This window comes from Brassica oleracea, chromosome C4 (genome assembly GCF_000695525.1).
Source record: "Brassica oleracea var. oleracea cultivar TO1000 chromosome C4, BOL, whole genome shotgun sequence".
Taxonomy (NCBI): Eukaryota; Viridiplantae; Streptophyta; class Magnoliopsida; order Brassicales; family Brassicaceae; genus Brassica; species Brassica oleracea.
Genome location: NC_027751.1, coordinates 48,864,293 through 48,878,632, shown reverse-complemented (window position 1 = coordinate 48,878,632; position 14,340 = coordinate 48,864,293). Strand labels below are relative to the sequence as shown.

General features: G+C 36.6%; 3 protein-coding genes across 4 annotated transcripts; 1 reads left to right on the top strand and 2 right to left on the bottom strand.

Annotated features, from left to right (window-relative positions):
- Positions 1 to 5,881: 5,881 nt before the first annotated feature.
- Positions 5,882 to 8,484, top strand: LOC106340032 (serine carboxypeptidase-like 28). The gene is made up of 6 exons (XM_013778900.1): positions 5,882 to 6,408; positions 6,479 to 6,574; positions 6,699 to 6,791; positions 7,247 to 7,332; positions 7,431 to 7,900; positions 8,067 to 8,484. The coding sequence occupies exons 1-6, from the start codon at positions 6,009 to 6,011 to the stop codon at positions 8,329 to 8,331; spliced, it is 1,410 nt and encodes a 469-aa protein (XP_013634354.1). The 5' UTR covers positions 5,882 to 6,008; the 3' UTR covers positions 8,332 to 8,484.
- Positions 8,485 to 8,576: 92 nt separating this feature from the next.
- Positions 8,577 to 9,077, bottom strand: LOC106340034. The gene is given in 3 exon segments (XM_013778901.1): positions 8,577 to 8,681; positions 8,807 to 8,907; positions 8,909 to 9,077. Coding segments are annotated over 3 exon segments (237 nt in total). The 5' UTR covers positions 9,029 to 9,077; the 3' UTR covers positions 8,577 to 8,665.
- Positions 9,078 to 10,005: 928 nt separating this feature from the next.
- LOC106339459 (CASP-like protein 2B1) lies at positions 10,006 to 11,031 on the bottom strand. Of its 2 annotated transcripts, XM_013778277.1 has the most exons (4): positions 11,002 to 11,031; positions 10,726 to 10,918; positions 10,527 to 10,659; positions 10,006 to 10,424 (listed from the first exon to the last, which is right to left on the bottom strand). In XM_013778277.1, exons 2-4 carry the CDS (start codon positions 10,887 to 10,889, stop codon positions 10,167 to 10,169), a joined length of 555 nt encoding a protein of 184 aa, XP_013633731.1. In that variant the 5' UTR covers positions 10,890 to 10,918; positions 11,002 to 11,031; the 3' UTR covers positions 10,006 to 10,166. The 2 variants fall into 2 exon arrangements, with proteins under 2 accessions (XP_013633731.1, XP_013633730.1); XM_013778276.1 differs by lacking the exon at positions 11,002 to 11,031 and having other exon boundaries at positions 10,726 to 10,995.
- Positions 11,032 to 14,340: the final 3,309 nt, after the last annotated feature.

The window sequence follows — 14,340 nt, the reverse complement described above, 5'->3', positions numbered from 1 at the left end:
TCTGGCATCATATCTCGAGCAAATCTCCATTGCAAATCCTGATTCTATCACGGCGATAGAACTTGATTCTATGAAAAGATTTAAGTATCTATTTCTCTCTTTTGGAATCTATTAATTCCGCACTGAAACGAGCAAGAGGATTTCCGATTACGTTCCTGCTGGAGTTCATAAGGCAGAAGTTAGGAAAATGGTATTGGAAAAGGAGACAAGATGCTTTGAGTCTCACAACTGAACATTAATTAAGTCGTCCGATAAGTCGTCCAGCTGGGAAGACTTTCCAGACGCCTTATTATAAGTCGTCTAATAAGTCGTCCAGATGGAAGACTTTCCAGACGACTTAATTAAGTCGTCCGATAAGTCGTCCAGCTGGGAAGACTTTCCAGACGCCTTATTATAAGTCGTCTAATAAGTCGTCCAGATGGAAGACTTTCCAGACGACTTAATTAAGTCGTCCGATAAGTCGTCCAGCTGGGAAGACTTTCCAGACGCCTTATTATAAGTCGTCTAATAAGTCGTCCAGATGGAAGACTTTCCAGACGACTTAATTAAGTCGTCCGATAAGTCGTCCAGCTGGGAAGACTTTCCAGACGCCTTATTATAAGTCGTCTAATAAGTCGTCCAGATGGAAGACTTTCCAGACGACTTAATTAAGTCGTCCGATAAGTCGTCCAGCTGGGAAGACTTTCCAGACGCCTTATTATAAGTCGTCTAATAAGTCGTCCAGATGGAAGACTTTCCAGACGACTTAATTAAGTCGTCCGATAAGTCGTCCAGCTGGGAAGACTTTCCAGACGCCTTATTATAAGTCGTCTAATAAGTCGTCCAGATGGAAGACTTTCCAGACGACTTAATTAAGTCGTCCGATAAGTCGTCCAGCTGGGAAGACTTTCCAGACGCCTTATTATAAGTCGTCTAATAAGTCGTCCAGATGGAAGACTTTCCAGACGACTTAATTAAGTCGTCCGATAAGTCGTCCAGCTGGGAAGACTTTCCAGACGCCTTATTATAAGTCGTCTAATAAGTCGTCCAGATGGAAGACTTTCCAGACGACTTAATTAAGTCGTCCGATAAGTCGTCCAGCTGGGAAGACTTTCCAGACGCCTTATTATAAGTCGTCTAATAAGTCGTCCAGATGGAAGACTTTCCAGACGACTTAATTAAGTCGTCCGATAAGTCGTCCAGCTGGGAAGACTTTCCAGACGCCTTATTATAAGTCGTCTAATAAGTCGTCCAGATGGAAGACTTTCCAGACGACTTAATTAAGTCGTCCGATAAGTCGTCCAGCTGGGAAGACTTTCCAGACGCCTTATTATAAGTCGTCTAATAAGTCGTCCAGATGGAAGACTTTCCAGACGACTTAATTAAGTCGTCCGATAAGTCGTCCAGCTGGGAAGACTTTCCAGACGCCTTATTATAAGTCGTCTAATAAGTCGTCCAGATGGAAGACTTTCCAGACGACTTAATTAAGTCGTCCGATAAGTCGTCCAGCTGGGAAGACTTTCCAGACGCCTTATTATAAGTCGTCTAATAAGTCGTCCAGATGGAAGACTTTCCAGACGACTTAATTAAGTCGTCCGATAAGTCGTCCAGCTGGGAAGACTTTCCAGACGCCTTATTATAAGTCGTCTAATAAGTCGTCCAGATGGAAGACTTTCCAGACGACTTAATTAAGTCGTCCGATAAGTCGTCCAGCTGGGAAGACTTTCCAGACGCCTTATTATAAGTCGTCTAATAAGTCGTCCAGATGGAAGACTTTCCAGACGACTTAATTAAGTCGTCCGATAAGTCGTCCAGCTGGGAAGACTTTCCAGACGCCTTATTATAAGTCGTCTAATAAGTCGTCCAGATGGAAGACTTTCCAGACGACTTAATTAAGTCGTCCGATAAGTCGTCCAGCTGGGAAGACTTTCCAGACGCCTTATTATAAGTCGTCTAATAAGTCGTCCAGATGGAAGACTTTCCAGACGACTTAATTAAGTCGTCCGATAAGTCGTCCAGCTGGGAAGACTTTCCAGACGCCTTATTATAAGTCGTCTAATAAGTCGTCCAGATGGAAGACTTTCCAGACGACTTAATTAAGTCGTCCGATAAGTCGTCCAGCTGGGAAGACTTTCCAGACGCCTTATTATAAGTCGTCTAATAAGTCGTCCAGATGGAAGACTTTCCAGACGACTTAATTAAGTCGTCCGATAAGTCGTCCAGCTGGGAAGACTTTCCAGACGCCTTATTATAAGTCGTCTAATAAGTCGTCCAGATGGAAGACTTTCCAGACGACTTAATTAAGTCGTCCGATAAGTCGTCCAGCTGGGAAGACTTTCCAGACGCCTTATTATAAGTCGTCTAATAAGTCGTCCAGATGGAAGACTTTCCAGACGACTTAATTAAGTCGTCCGATAAGTCGTCCAGCTGGGAAGACTTTCCAGACGCCTTATTATAAGTCGTCTAATAAGTCGTCCAGATGGAAGACTTTCCAGACGACTTATAATAAGTCGTCTGCGCAGTCTTTTGGATTGAAGTAAATACCTGACTCAAGATAGCAGCTTTCATTGATCTGCGGCCTCTGCTGCCCTCGTAAGCCAGTATCGGTGGAGACGGACTGTCTGCTCTGGGACCACCAATACTAGCACCCAATTCCGGCATAGCTGTGTACGTCTAGACCTGAAGAACTTGTATAAACCCATCCACGGTGTAACAGCCAGCAATTTCTTTGTTCCACAAAGAGTCCATCAGCACCTTAAACGCGACTCTCCCCCATGGATAATTCTCAAACCGTTCTAAATCCATCACTAGCCTTGCCAGAGTAGATCGTGTAGCGGTTGAAAACTTTCTCCCTTCAATGAATCCAGTGAAGATGGAGAGGTACGCGAGCCGCTTGCGATCTTCCCTGGACCAATCCCCGCATCTCTTCAGTGCTGCTATTATCTGATCAGTAGTTGGCCCAGCTTCCAGATGAACTCCCAGCATCCCCCAGAAAGAAACCATCTCTGGGGTAACGTCACATTTTGGTGTCTCAAGGTCCTCGATGTACTCGCAGTTTAGACCAGTGAGGTTTTCAAACTCTAACAGTGAAAACCTCAAAGGTTCTGGACCAACGAGAGACCACATCTCATACTTCTTCTTAATGTCCAGCTTGAAACTGAGCATGTAGTGAACCAGCCTTGAAGCCCAACCAAATCCCTGCTCCTTGAACTTGATGAAAACTCCCAAACTCGACTCCTTGAGCTCTTCAAATTCGTCATCAGTAAGAGCTTTCCTAAGAGCAGTATGCAACTTGCTGTTATCCGTATGATACGAAATGCTATTGTGGGCTTCTGGTTCTTCCCCTGATGTGTATAACCTACGGGGGAGTTCTGGAATATCCATCCTTTTTGTCTGCAAAATAATCAAAGACAACAATATAAGTCCAGACGACTTAGTAGACGACTTAAATTACTTACAAGTCTTCCAGTCGCAGAAGGAGTTGGAGTACTCGTCATTGCGGTTATAGATCTGAAAAAATAAACGTGAAACGGTGAGAATGAGTAAATTGATAGAGACAACGTTTTATGTTCATCTTTTCCTCGAGATTGATGACTTAGCGGCGTTAGGGTTTACAGAGAAACGGCGCTAAGGTTTACAGAGAAGAAGCGGCGGCGCTAGGGTTTAGAAGAAGCGGCGGCGCTAGTGTTTAGAACGTTGGTGACCACGGTGGCGAGGGCGACGGTTTGTTCGGATATAGTGGAAGCGGCGGCGCTAGGGTTTAGAGGAATCGGCGCGGCTAGGGTTAGAAGAAGCTGCGGCGACAACGGTGAGAATGAAGTGAGATAGATAGCCGATGTTGAGAACGATGGTTTGTTCGGAAATCGTGGGAATTCGAAATCGCCTTTGAGAGAGAACTGTTAGGGTTTCTGAATTTCGCGAAAAATGAAACAAAAAAAAAAAATCACCTTATATATTGGGTAAATAATCCGGTTAGCTTTAAAATTACATTGGTAAACTTTAAGGTTTGGTCCGGTTTAGACGACTTATTCTGGCTGATAATGTACAACAGACGACTTAATATTTAGTCGTCTGTTTTCAGACGACAAAATATTAAGTCGTCCTAGACCCTAAAATGAACCCCTAAACTAAAATGACTAGATTAACTAACTAACCACGTTATAAAATCAAATTATACTTAAATAGTGTTTACTATACACAGAAATGAACGCGCATAAGTAATTTTAAAAATTTTCAAAAACGGTTTTAATGCTTTCCAAAATCTAACCCTAAGAACACATACAATACTACAACATATGTTGATGAAACATAAACTTAAGAATATCATGACTCACTACTTTCACTCATCTATGCTGAAAACAATTGAAATTTGTTATATCTTAATTTATACCTCCTAAGACATATGTTAATTACATAATTCCCATTTTTCACTTATCAAAATATTTTTTACAAAATTTTTAAATTATGTTTAAGACTAACTGTCCAGACGACTTTCAGTTAAGTCGTCTGGACGACTTATTTTCAAGTCGTCTGGGGTAGAAACGTAAAAAAAATTCCGTTTTTTTGTTTGGTCACAAGGGGATAGTTGTAATTTCAATAGCCTTTTAGGTTACTTTTGCCTTTGACCCAAGTTGGGGTATTGTTTTGGGTTTGACTCCAAGTTTTGAGTCACACTTGGCAATTTTCCCTTTTTTTAATTAATTATATCTAACACATAGTCGGCTCTTTAGTTTTAGGGAATGCATTTAATTAGGCACATGATCATCTTTGGGATTGCTCACCTTATGAGTTATGAACATCTCTGTATGCTTTTTTTAATAATTACAGTGAAAATTCTATAAATTAATAATGTTTGAAATACACCAAAACTATAATTTTTTTATTAATTTATAGAGATATTAATTTATCAATATACTAATTAAACCAAAATTTTAATTTGGGACTATAAAATTATATTATTTTATAGAGATTTTTAATGTACATTAATTTATAGAGTATTAATTTAAAGAGGTTATACTATATAAACATTGATGTGAAAGAATGATTTTTCTTTGGATTGTAACTTACTGAAAGATATATGATTAAATTTTATGAACAATGAATATGCAAACACAAATTAGAGACTGGTTCAGTTAACTGTTAATTGAACCGTTTTTAGTAGCTTTATCAAGAGTTTCGATAATAGAATTGCAACAACAGCAAGAATAATGTATTTTTGTTGCAACAACAGCAAAAATAATGTATTTTTGTTGTTGCAACAACAACAAAAATAATGTAGAAGACTGAAACAAAAGGGTTTGGACAAAAGGGAACACAAATTAATTGTTATGGTCCAACAAGATCAGCATTAGGTGAAACTAAAAGTGAAAAATATGAACAGACAAGCCATTAAATGTCAAATAAAATCAGCTTACCAATTAAACCAACTCATTAAACTTAAAGTTATTTGTGATAGATGTATTTTAAATGATTATCGTTAATTTATAAGGTCATGCAAATCCCACTTTATATTATAAGATACACGTCTACACCTCTCCATGTGAAATACATGACTAAATTACGGTGTAAGCAAGCAATATATAGCTTTTAATTAGTCAAAGCTATCATATATAGCTAAAATAGTTCGCCTTCATCATCAAATCATGAAACCTGAATTTACTATTATGACAATGACTAGGTAACGATAAAAGTTAATAAAATAAAAATAATATAACAATCAAGATGAAATAGGCATACATATACAGGATACCAAAGAATAACAAACACAATAATGTGTATAAACTAATATTCGAGTAGTCAGCATACTCAATTGACAAGTAAGCTAATTTGACTATATGCAATAATAATCAACAGTTTCAGAATAAATAACTATTTAATACACCACATGATCCCTAAAAATGGCATCAGTTGACAACGACCCTCGGTTTTCTAAGCTATAAATTCATCAAGGTGGAGAAATGAGGGATTCTCAAGAAACTATCAAACCAAGAAACTAAAATACACACACAAAAGAAAACTCTCTTTCTTTGATGATGATGATCACAAGAAGCAGAAAGTTGGTAACACTATATCAATGTATATTTTTATTAAGCATGATCATTGCATTACTAGACGTAGTCATGAGTAGTAGTGAAGATGCTAAGGAGCAAAAGATGAGGGACAGGATCCTCTCTTTGCCAGGCCAACCTCCTAACCTCAACTTCTCTCAATTCTCTGGCTACGTTACTGTTAATTCAGCGGCCGGACGCGCTCTATTTTACTGGCTAACCGAAGCCCCTAAGCCCAGTGACACTAAGCCCCTAGTCCTATGGCTCAATGGTGGTCCTGGATGCTCATCCATTGCGTACGGTGCATCCGAGGAGGTCGGTCCATTTCGGGTTAATCCAGATGGAAAGACTCTTCGTCTAAATCCCTATGCTTGGAACCTAGGTATTCTTTAATTAATCAAATTTATTAATTAGTAGTTATATTTATATAAATCAGTAAATAATGTATGCAGACGCAAACCTGTTGTTTTTGGATTCACCGGCGGGAGTTGGTTTCTCTTACACAAACACTTCGTCAGACGAACTAACCGTGGGAGACAAGAGGACAGGTCTTATATAAAATATGCTTGTAATATTTTTCATAATCATAAGAAAGTGTTTTAAATTTTGACTAAAATATATTTTTAAAAAGTAACTAATGTATATGATATGGATTATGAAATGTGGGGACAGGGGAAGATGCATATAGATTCTTGGTGAGATGGATGGAGAGGTTTCCTGAGTATAAAGAAAGACCTTTTTACATCGCCGGCGAGAGCTACGCCGGTACTTCCATATATTCCTTCATTTAATTAATTACTACTTTTAATTCCTAATTAGTTATTTATTTTATCTGTTAATACATTATTTGCTATAAGGCTACTTATTATTTGTCATGTGAGATTTCTACATTTACGATCCTACAGTATTAAGCAGTTGAACTAAATGATGGTGATATTTAGTACCATAGCACGTCATGCACAAAAACAAGGCATTATATTAGAGAAATAATGGGGTTTATAAAATATAGCCAAATAAGGAGAATCAACAACAACCCAATTGACTATCAACAAAAGCTTATTAAGTCTTTTGATGATACCATCTGAATACGAATATTGTAATTTTGTGACGTTGCAGCAAGAACTACCATATACTACCCGTATGAATGATATGCTTAGTGGTCAATAATGACAATTTGATCTTATTGCATTGGCTTTTGTTGTGTGTTGGTGGTCAACTAGGACATTATATTCCGCAGCTAGCTCAATTGATTGTCAACCGTAACAAGGGTACCAAAACTCCCATTATCAATCTAAAAGGGATCCTGGTAAGTATTTAATATGTATATACTCATTTTGAAATTAACCACAAACACTATTGAAAACTAAAAATGAATGAATATATAAAAATGAAAAAAAATGAAAGATGGGGAATCCTCTGGTGGATGATTACAATGACAACAAAGGGATGCGTGAGTACTGGTGGAACCATGGGCTCATATCGGACGAAACCTACTTTGAACTGACCAAATGGTGCCTCAACGACACCATCCTCTTTCCCAAACCAAACTGCGACAATGCCCTGAACCAAGCCTTCTCTGAGTTTGGTGACATTGATCCTTACAACATCGATCGCCCTGCATGCACCAAAGGTTCATCATCAAATGAGTGGAGGCAAGCATGGCGATACAGAGGGAACGATGAGTGCGTTACGGGATACACACGCAAGTATATGAACGATCCAAATGTGCACAAAGCCTTCCATGCCCGCCTTAACCGCACTTCTTGGACCCCTTGTAGTCGTGTGATAAGAAAAAACTGGAAAGACTCACCCAAGTCCATGCTTCCCATCCTCAAAGAACTTCTTCAAGCTCATCTCCGCATTTGGATCTTCAGGTAGAATAACTAATTATGTACATATAGTAAAACAAATATCATAGTTGATAGACAACTATGGACTCATCCATATTTTTTTTTACTATTTATTTTTAATTATTTTATTTCTGATGTGGGATCTCTGACAATTTTTCAAATATAATTTTGTGGAATTATATGTATATAGTGGGGACTCGGATGGAGTGCTACCACTAAGTGGGACGAGGCATTCGATAAATGCGATGAGACTGAAAACTAGCAAAAGGTGGTATCCATGGTACCATTCACATGGCCTAGTGGGAGGGTGGAGCCAAGTTTACGAGGGTGGCTTGCTAACGTACGCAACGGTTAGAGCTGCGGGTCATGAGGTGCCATTGTCACAGCCTCGTCTAGCCTTTTTCCTCTTCTCACATTTCCTGGCCAACCACTCACTTCCCTCCTCCTCTTCTTAATTACTTCTTCCTCCTCTCACTTGTCTCTTTCTTCACCTTTTTCAAGTTTTTTTTTTTCCTTCCACTTTAGTGAATTGTTTTTTCTTTGTTTCTATTCATATAATAGTGCACCTAGAGAGATATATAATTGGGCCTCATGGCTGTTCTTGGACCTTCTGTTTGGTGTTCCCATACATTGTGTGAATGATTCTGTTTGTGTCGTGTGCAGTTATTTGAACTTAGAAGACAAACATGGAATAATGAAATGTTCATTTTAACTAAAGTAGTACATAGAGATCAATTTTTTATTCATGAAATGTTTCCAGTCCCAAGTCCCAACTCATGTACAGATCGTTTAGAGTCCCCATTCCCTACAAAAGAAACAAACATGTTAGAAGGTAACAACAACAAAACTTCAATGTGTTACAGAATCTTGAATCGTGTAAATTAGAAAGGTAGGAAAGAGAGAAGAGCAAAAAGGGTTTATAAAACATACTTAGCTTTATCACCAAACCAATTGTAGACGGATTTGGCAGTGGAGGAGACGGTGTCGACGGCAGGACCAGCATGTTCATTGAAGAACTTGGTAACATGCATCGTCGTTCGTGGCTGCGTCTATCCTCTGTCCAACCGTTGGTGCTACCTCAGCAGACACCAACACCGAGTTCATAGACATAAGCAACATCAACGACAACACCAAAGCCACCTTCTTCCCCATCTGATCCCCAAACCGTAGAAAGTCTCTTCTTTTCTTTTAAAAAACAAGAGACTTGTTTCTTAACTAAAAAACACGAGGAATAATTTTTAAAAAAGTTGCATACTCTATAACTCTATATATAATTTGACTCTTTTTAGCCACGTCTATATATTCCCTATACTATATTTGCGAAGTGATTTTGACACATGTCATCTCTACAATCAATTTCACAAAACAAATACGACATGGCTACTGAAATTGATGACATGGCTTCCGAAAAAATATGACATTAATAATTTTATTTAATGTTGATTTATATTTTTGGCAAACTTATTAGAATATGGTAATAATTCATATATTACATTTAATATTGATATTTATTTTTGGTAAACTTTTTTAAAATATGGTAATAGCACATACATCATCTATAAAATAAATATATTCATATATAACATTTCAAATTTTGAAATATTATTATTTTTGTATAATTATACAATTTGTATTACCAAAACTTTCAAAAAATTTTACAATTTAAAATAAATAAATAACTATCTAATCGTAAGATCATTAGTTTCTTATATATCTACAAATTTTATAAATATTGTTTAAGTTAAATTTTTGATAATTATATAATTTTATATCATTTTTATTAATTTTATACAAATTGATTTAATATATATCAAATCTATATTAAATATTAGTAAGAAAATAGTAAAATATATAATATTTAATAAATTTTATTTTTAAATATAAGTTATATTTAAAAAATTCCTTCAGGAAAACACCTAGTAACTTATTAATTAGGTTCTGGCGACGTTTTTGTTTTTGATAAATAAAGCTAAAAACTTTAAAAGTTGGATGATGATCTATCATCATTATATGATCCATAGGTGGTTGAAGTTCCGTTTGATTGGTTAATTAAGCAGCTAAAAACCTAAATTTTAGACTAAACTATTTCATTCATTTTTGTTGTTGAACAACTTAACACACTTACAGACTCGCTACCAAACTACAGTTTTGATGATTATTTGTGCATGAGACCATGACAATAGTAATAGACGGTATACACATTGAGAGAAAGTGAGAACACACCACAATAATTTAACACAATTTCCACAAACAAGATTAGTCTAAGACCTGTGAGCCTTCGCCTTCGCCTTCACCACCGTGATGCTGAGCTTTGCCAGGCTTTGTTACCGCCATATAAACGAAAGACACCCAAAGCTGAAATGCAAGAGATCAAAACCATTCCAACGCTAGCAAGCAAGGCGACCCCGATTCCTTCACCAACTTGGTTACAGAACTTCCCATACATTGTGCATATCTTCATCCACTGTAGCTCTGGCTGACCTAGCTTCGCAAAGGCCGCAGACTGCGCCGCTGCTGCAAGCCCCGCCACAGTCAAGTACGCTATCGCCTGCTTACACATACATAAACAAAAGTCATTGACAATACCACTTTACACAAGCTAGAAGCTGTCTTCTTTTACAAAGACCAAAAAGCAAGAAACAGAGTAAACCTGATCTCCAGAGAAAATAGCCCAAGCCAGAGGCTTACTAAACAAAACGCTTCCTTTCATCATACCCACCACGCAACGAACCGCATGCACCAAAGAATAAGCCGCGGCCATACCGTTGACGACCACCAAGAACCTGAAAGTGTAAACTGTCGGTAAAGATTTGGAACCTATCGAGTGATGGGTTTTGTCGTGAGCTTACACAAGAGCCTTCATGTCGGTGTACTTCGCCTTCTTCTGGATGGTGAAGATCTCTCTGACTTGAGTGTCTGTAACAATGAGAACGGCTGCGACGAGAGCGAGGGCACACACTAAACACCTCAGAATCAGCTCCGCGAGTCTCACTTTCCGTTCGTTGATCTTCATTTTGGTTCCGGCGACGTTGGCTCCGCTTCCTAGAGAACTTTATCTTTTTATCTGTAATCTTGATGATTTATATAAAAAGACAAAACTTGAGTGAGAAACCAATGAGACATACATTGGTTTTGTCGTTGGCTCCTTGTCGCTTTTAAAGCAGCTAGTGGCTTAAGAAAATAAATAAACATTAATTGACAGAGACTATGAAGGATAAAGGTCTAGAGTTGAAACAGTCTTATCTACAGATTAGTGGTAACCCGTGACTCGAGTCTCTATCTCTGAAAGTAGACTAGTTTGTTAATCATTTGACTAATAAGGATGAGAAATATGAAGATGAAGCGAAGGTGGTGAGGTGCCGTGGACCACAAGTTAGTAAAACTAACCACGGAACCAAAACAATTTGCACATCCCTAGTCCCATACACGTGTTTTAATAAACTACAGTCTTAAATTACGATTTTTGATTTATTGTGCGATGGGCGTTGGAGGTGAAGGGCATTTAAGGACACACGATTATTAATGTAAGATGTAGACGTAGAGATGAAAGTGAGCTTCTTATTTTTCTCCTAGGAAAACGTCCAACGATGCAAAAGATTCATCATTCATTTCCAATGAATTAATTTTGAAGATTCGTCCACATTCCACAAACTATTTTATGTAACACCATTTTTTGTATTTTTAAAGATCTCGAATGCTATTTTTTTTTTTGCTAAATTGTAAAAATCATTAGTTAAAATGAGTAGTTTGTCTCTACAATGGAAAGACTTAGGGGTGTTCAATTCGGATATCGGTTAGGTTTCGGTTCGGTTTTTTCGGTTTTTCGGTATTTCGGTTAGTAAAATATAACTACCATTCTAAATCCATATTTACTTCGGTTCGGTTCGGTTTATATACCGTCGATTTTTGGTTTATTCGGTTTTATACCAAAAAACATAATTCTTTATTTTGGGATCATATTATATGAATTTTAGAGTCTTGTTGTCAACACATTCATTTATTAAAAAATATTATAAGTTTAAATAAAAGAACAAAAATAAAAAAATGTTTCTATCATCTAATAAAATAATCAAATCTATAATTAAAATCAAAGCTCAAAATTTTGATAATAAAAATAAAAAACAAAAAATAAAACAGAAGCACGAAGCACAAAAAATAATTTATTATATTTTTTCATATTTAGCGTTCATTAAAGTCATGTTTATTATATTAAACACGAAACTCTATTCGTTTATAGATTAAAAAAATTGTGAAGAATTTCCACTAATTGTTATCATCAAATTTATAATCTTTATTTCAATTTAGTCAATGCTAAATTAAAGCAAAAAATATCAAAAGAAGACTAAGAAAATAAAAAGCATGTTTGCGATGAATTGTTATTTAATTATAGTTCAAGTGTTTTACAAATGTTGCGCCGAGCGGTGATCGTGTTCCTCACATCTCTGTCCAATAATTTGAATGTTTCGGCTGAAGAGAGATGGGTATTGTTATGGAGAAAATTATTTCTCAGTCTCCATACGTGATATACAAGAATGTGGGTGACTAGTCTTCGCAGGGTAGATGGCGCTGATGGCGATTGGACTCTACACCAAGAGAGCAGCTCAGCCCAAGATATGAACGGTGGCTGTCGAGGGGAGAGCCTTGCGAAGACTGCAGCCCAAAGGTACACGGCAAACCTGCAGTTCAAAAGGAGATGGTCCCTGGCTTCATCTGCGGAGTTGCATAGACTGCATGTAGTGGTGATGTTCAGACCCCAAGAAGCCATGCGAGTTTTTGTCGGGAGCCTGTTGAGTGTAGTGAGCCACATATTAAAAGCTTGCTTGGGAACAGCACCTTTGAACCAGACTGTTGGTGCCCATGCTTTAGTTGATTTTCGAGGCCTGATCGCCTCCCAAGTTTGAGAGGAGGAGTACCCATTGCAGATCGAACCATTTACTTTCCAGTTGTAGGAGTCGTTTGTGTCTGTGCTCCTCGGGGGAGAGACAGATGTGAGGGCAATGTGAAGTTGGAGAGCCTTTTCTGATCTAGCGTGAGGGAGATCCCAAGATGTTAAATTAGACACATCAGCAACCTTTGCGTTCAAGGGAATTCCGAGTTCGCTGGGCCACCTTCTCCAAACAGTTCTACCAGCGGACCAGTTGGTAGCCATGAGTCAAACCAGAAACTGAGTACGCGGTCATTACCTAGATTTCCATGGATAAAGCGTGAAGCTATAGGGCGGAGATTAATGAGCGTTTTCCAGGTCCAAGAATGGTCGAATGCTATTTTATGAAGATGATGCGTCTTCAAAAAGATAAAAATCAATTTTGGACGTTAAGGTCTTCAAAATCATCTCCAATGGATAATTCTATTTTTTTCCGTCAAAACTTAGAGTGAAGAAATATATGTATCATTCAAAAATTTTGTTTTATTTTGTGAATAATGAAATTATGAGTAAAAAATATATGTATCATTCAAATTTTGGAGTATTCTTGTTTTTACTCCATTATAATTTGGAAAATGTAGTAATGTTGATTTTTAAAAAAAATTCTAAACTCTATTTTTAAGTTGGAATTGAGTAGGATTAGAAATGTTCTAACACATAAATGACAATATCTTTGTTTACCATCACTCAGTTGTATAGTATCACGTGTGTGATTGAGGAAATTAGTTTATTAAGAAAGTTGTACAAAACTTCATAAAGGTTTATAGGGAAGTGGGAGTGAAATGAGTAATGAGACAATGTATCCGATTTGTGGGGTTGGTGAACTATGGTGTGGTATGGTGCTGGTGCATGCGGGTTGGTTAAAAGTTGATGTAATGGTTCTCTCTTTTAGGACCGCACAACCTTACTAATGATGGCAAATACGATTTATAGAACAATAGTAATTTTTTTTTTCCGGTCAAAAAACAATAGTAAATCATTGTCACTAATTTGAAGTTCATTAAATGTGTTTAGTTAACCTTTTCTGTTTTCTTCTTCTTTTACTAGATCCATATGAATTTTCAGTTTTTAATTATTTATTATATTAAATGATGTATTTGTAAAATTCATTCATATTATATTCATTAAGTAAATATTTTTTTTTTTGCATCTTAAACTATCTATTTTTTTACGAACGAATGTGTGATATCATATAAAAAATATAAAAAAATGAGTATACATAGTTAATTAGATAATTGTAAAATATAAATTTTTCTTTCGTTTGCGATATCATATAAATAATGATCCGCCCAGTTAACAAAAATCATGATTTTTTTATACGTAATTTTTTTTTGACTATTTCCTTAAAACTATATTAAATTTTACATATTTTAATTATAATATTTTTAATATCTTTACCTTTTTATTTGAAATGCAACTCAATATTTTTTAAAAAATTATAACAAAATATTTAAAAAATATTTTTAGAATTTGTTTGAAAAATATGAAAATTACATTTTAAATTAAAATTATCCTAAAATATGATAAGTTTTGATGTAAA

Bases quoted from the DNA above. Each gene is read 5' to 3' on its own strand.
- LOC106339459 (XM_013778277.1), bottom strand. From the start codon at position 10,889: ATGAAGATCAACGAACGGAAAGTGAGACTCGCGGAGCTGATTCTGAGG. The intron at 10,660-10,725 runs GTAAGCTCACGA...TTACACTTTCAG, and splicing joins ACCGACATGAAGGCTCTTGT to GTTCTTGGTGGTCGTCAACG. The intron at 10,425-10,526 runs GTTTACTCTGTT...ATGTGTAAGCAG, and splicing joins CTATTTTCTCTGGAGATCAG to GCGATAGCGTACTTGACTGT.
- LOC106340032 (XM_013778900.1), top strand. From the start codon at position 6,009: ATGATGATGATCACAAGAAGCAGAAAGTTGGTAACACTATATCAATGT. The intron at 6,575-6,698 runs GTCTTATATAAA...ATGTGGGGACAG, and splicing joins CGTGGGAGACAAGAGGACAG to GGGAAGATGCATATAGATTC. The intron at 7,333-7,430 runs GTAAGTATTTAA...AAAAAATGAAAG, and splicing joins TCAATCTAAAAGGGATCCTG to ATGGGGAATCCTCTGGTGGA.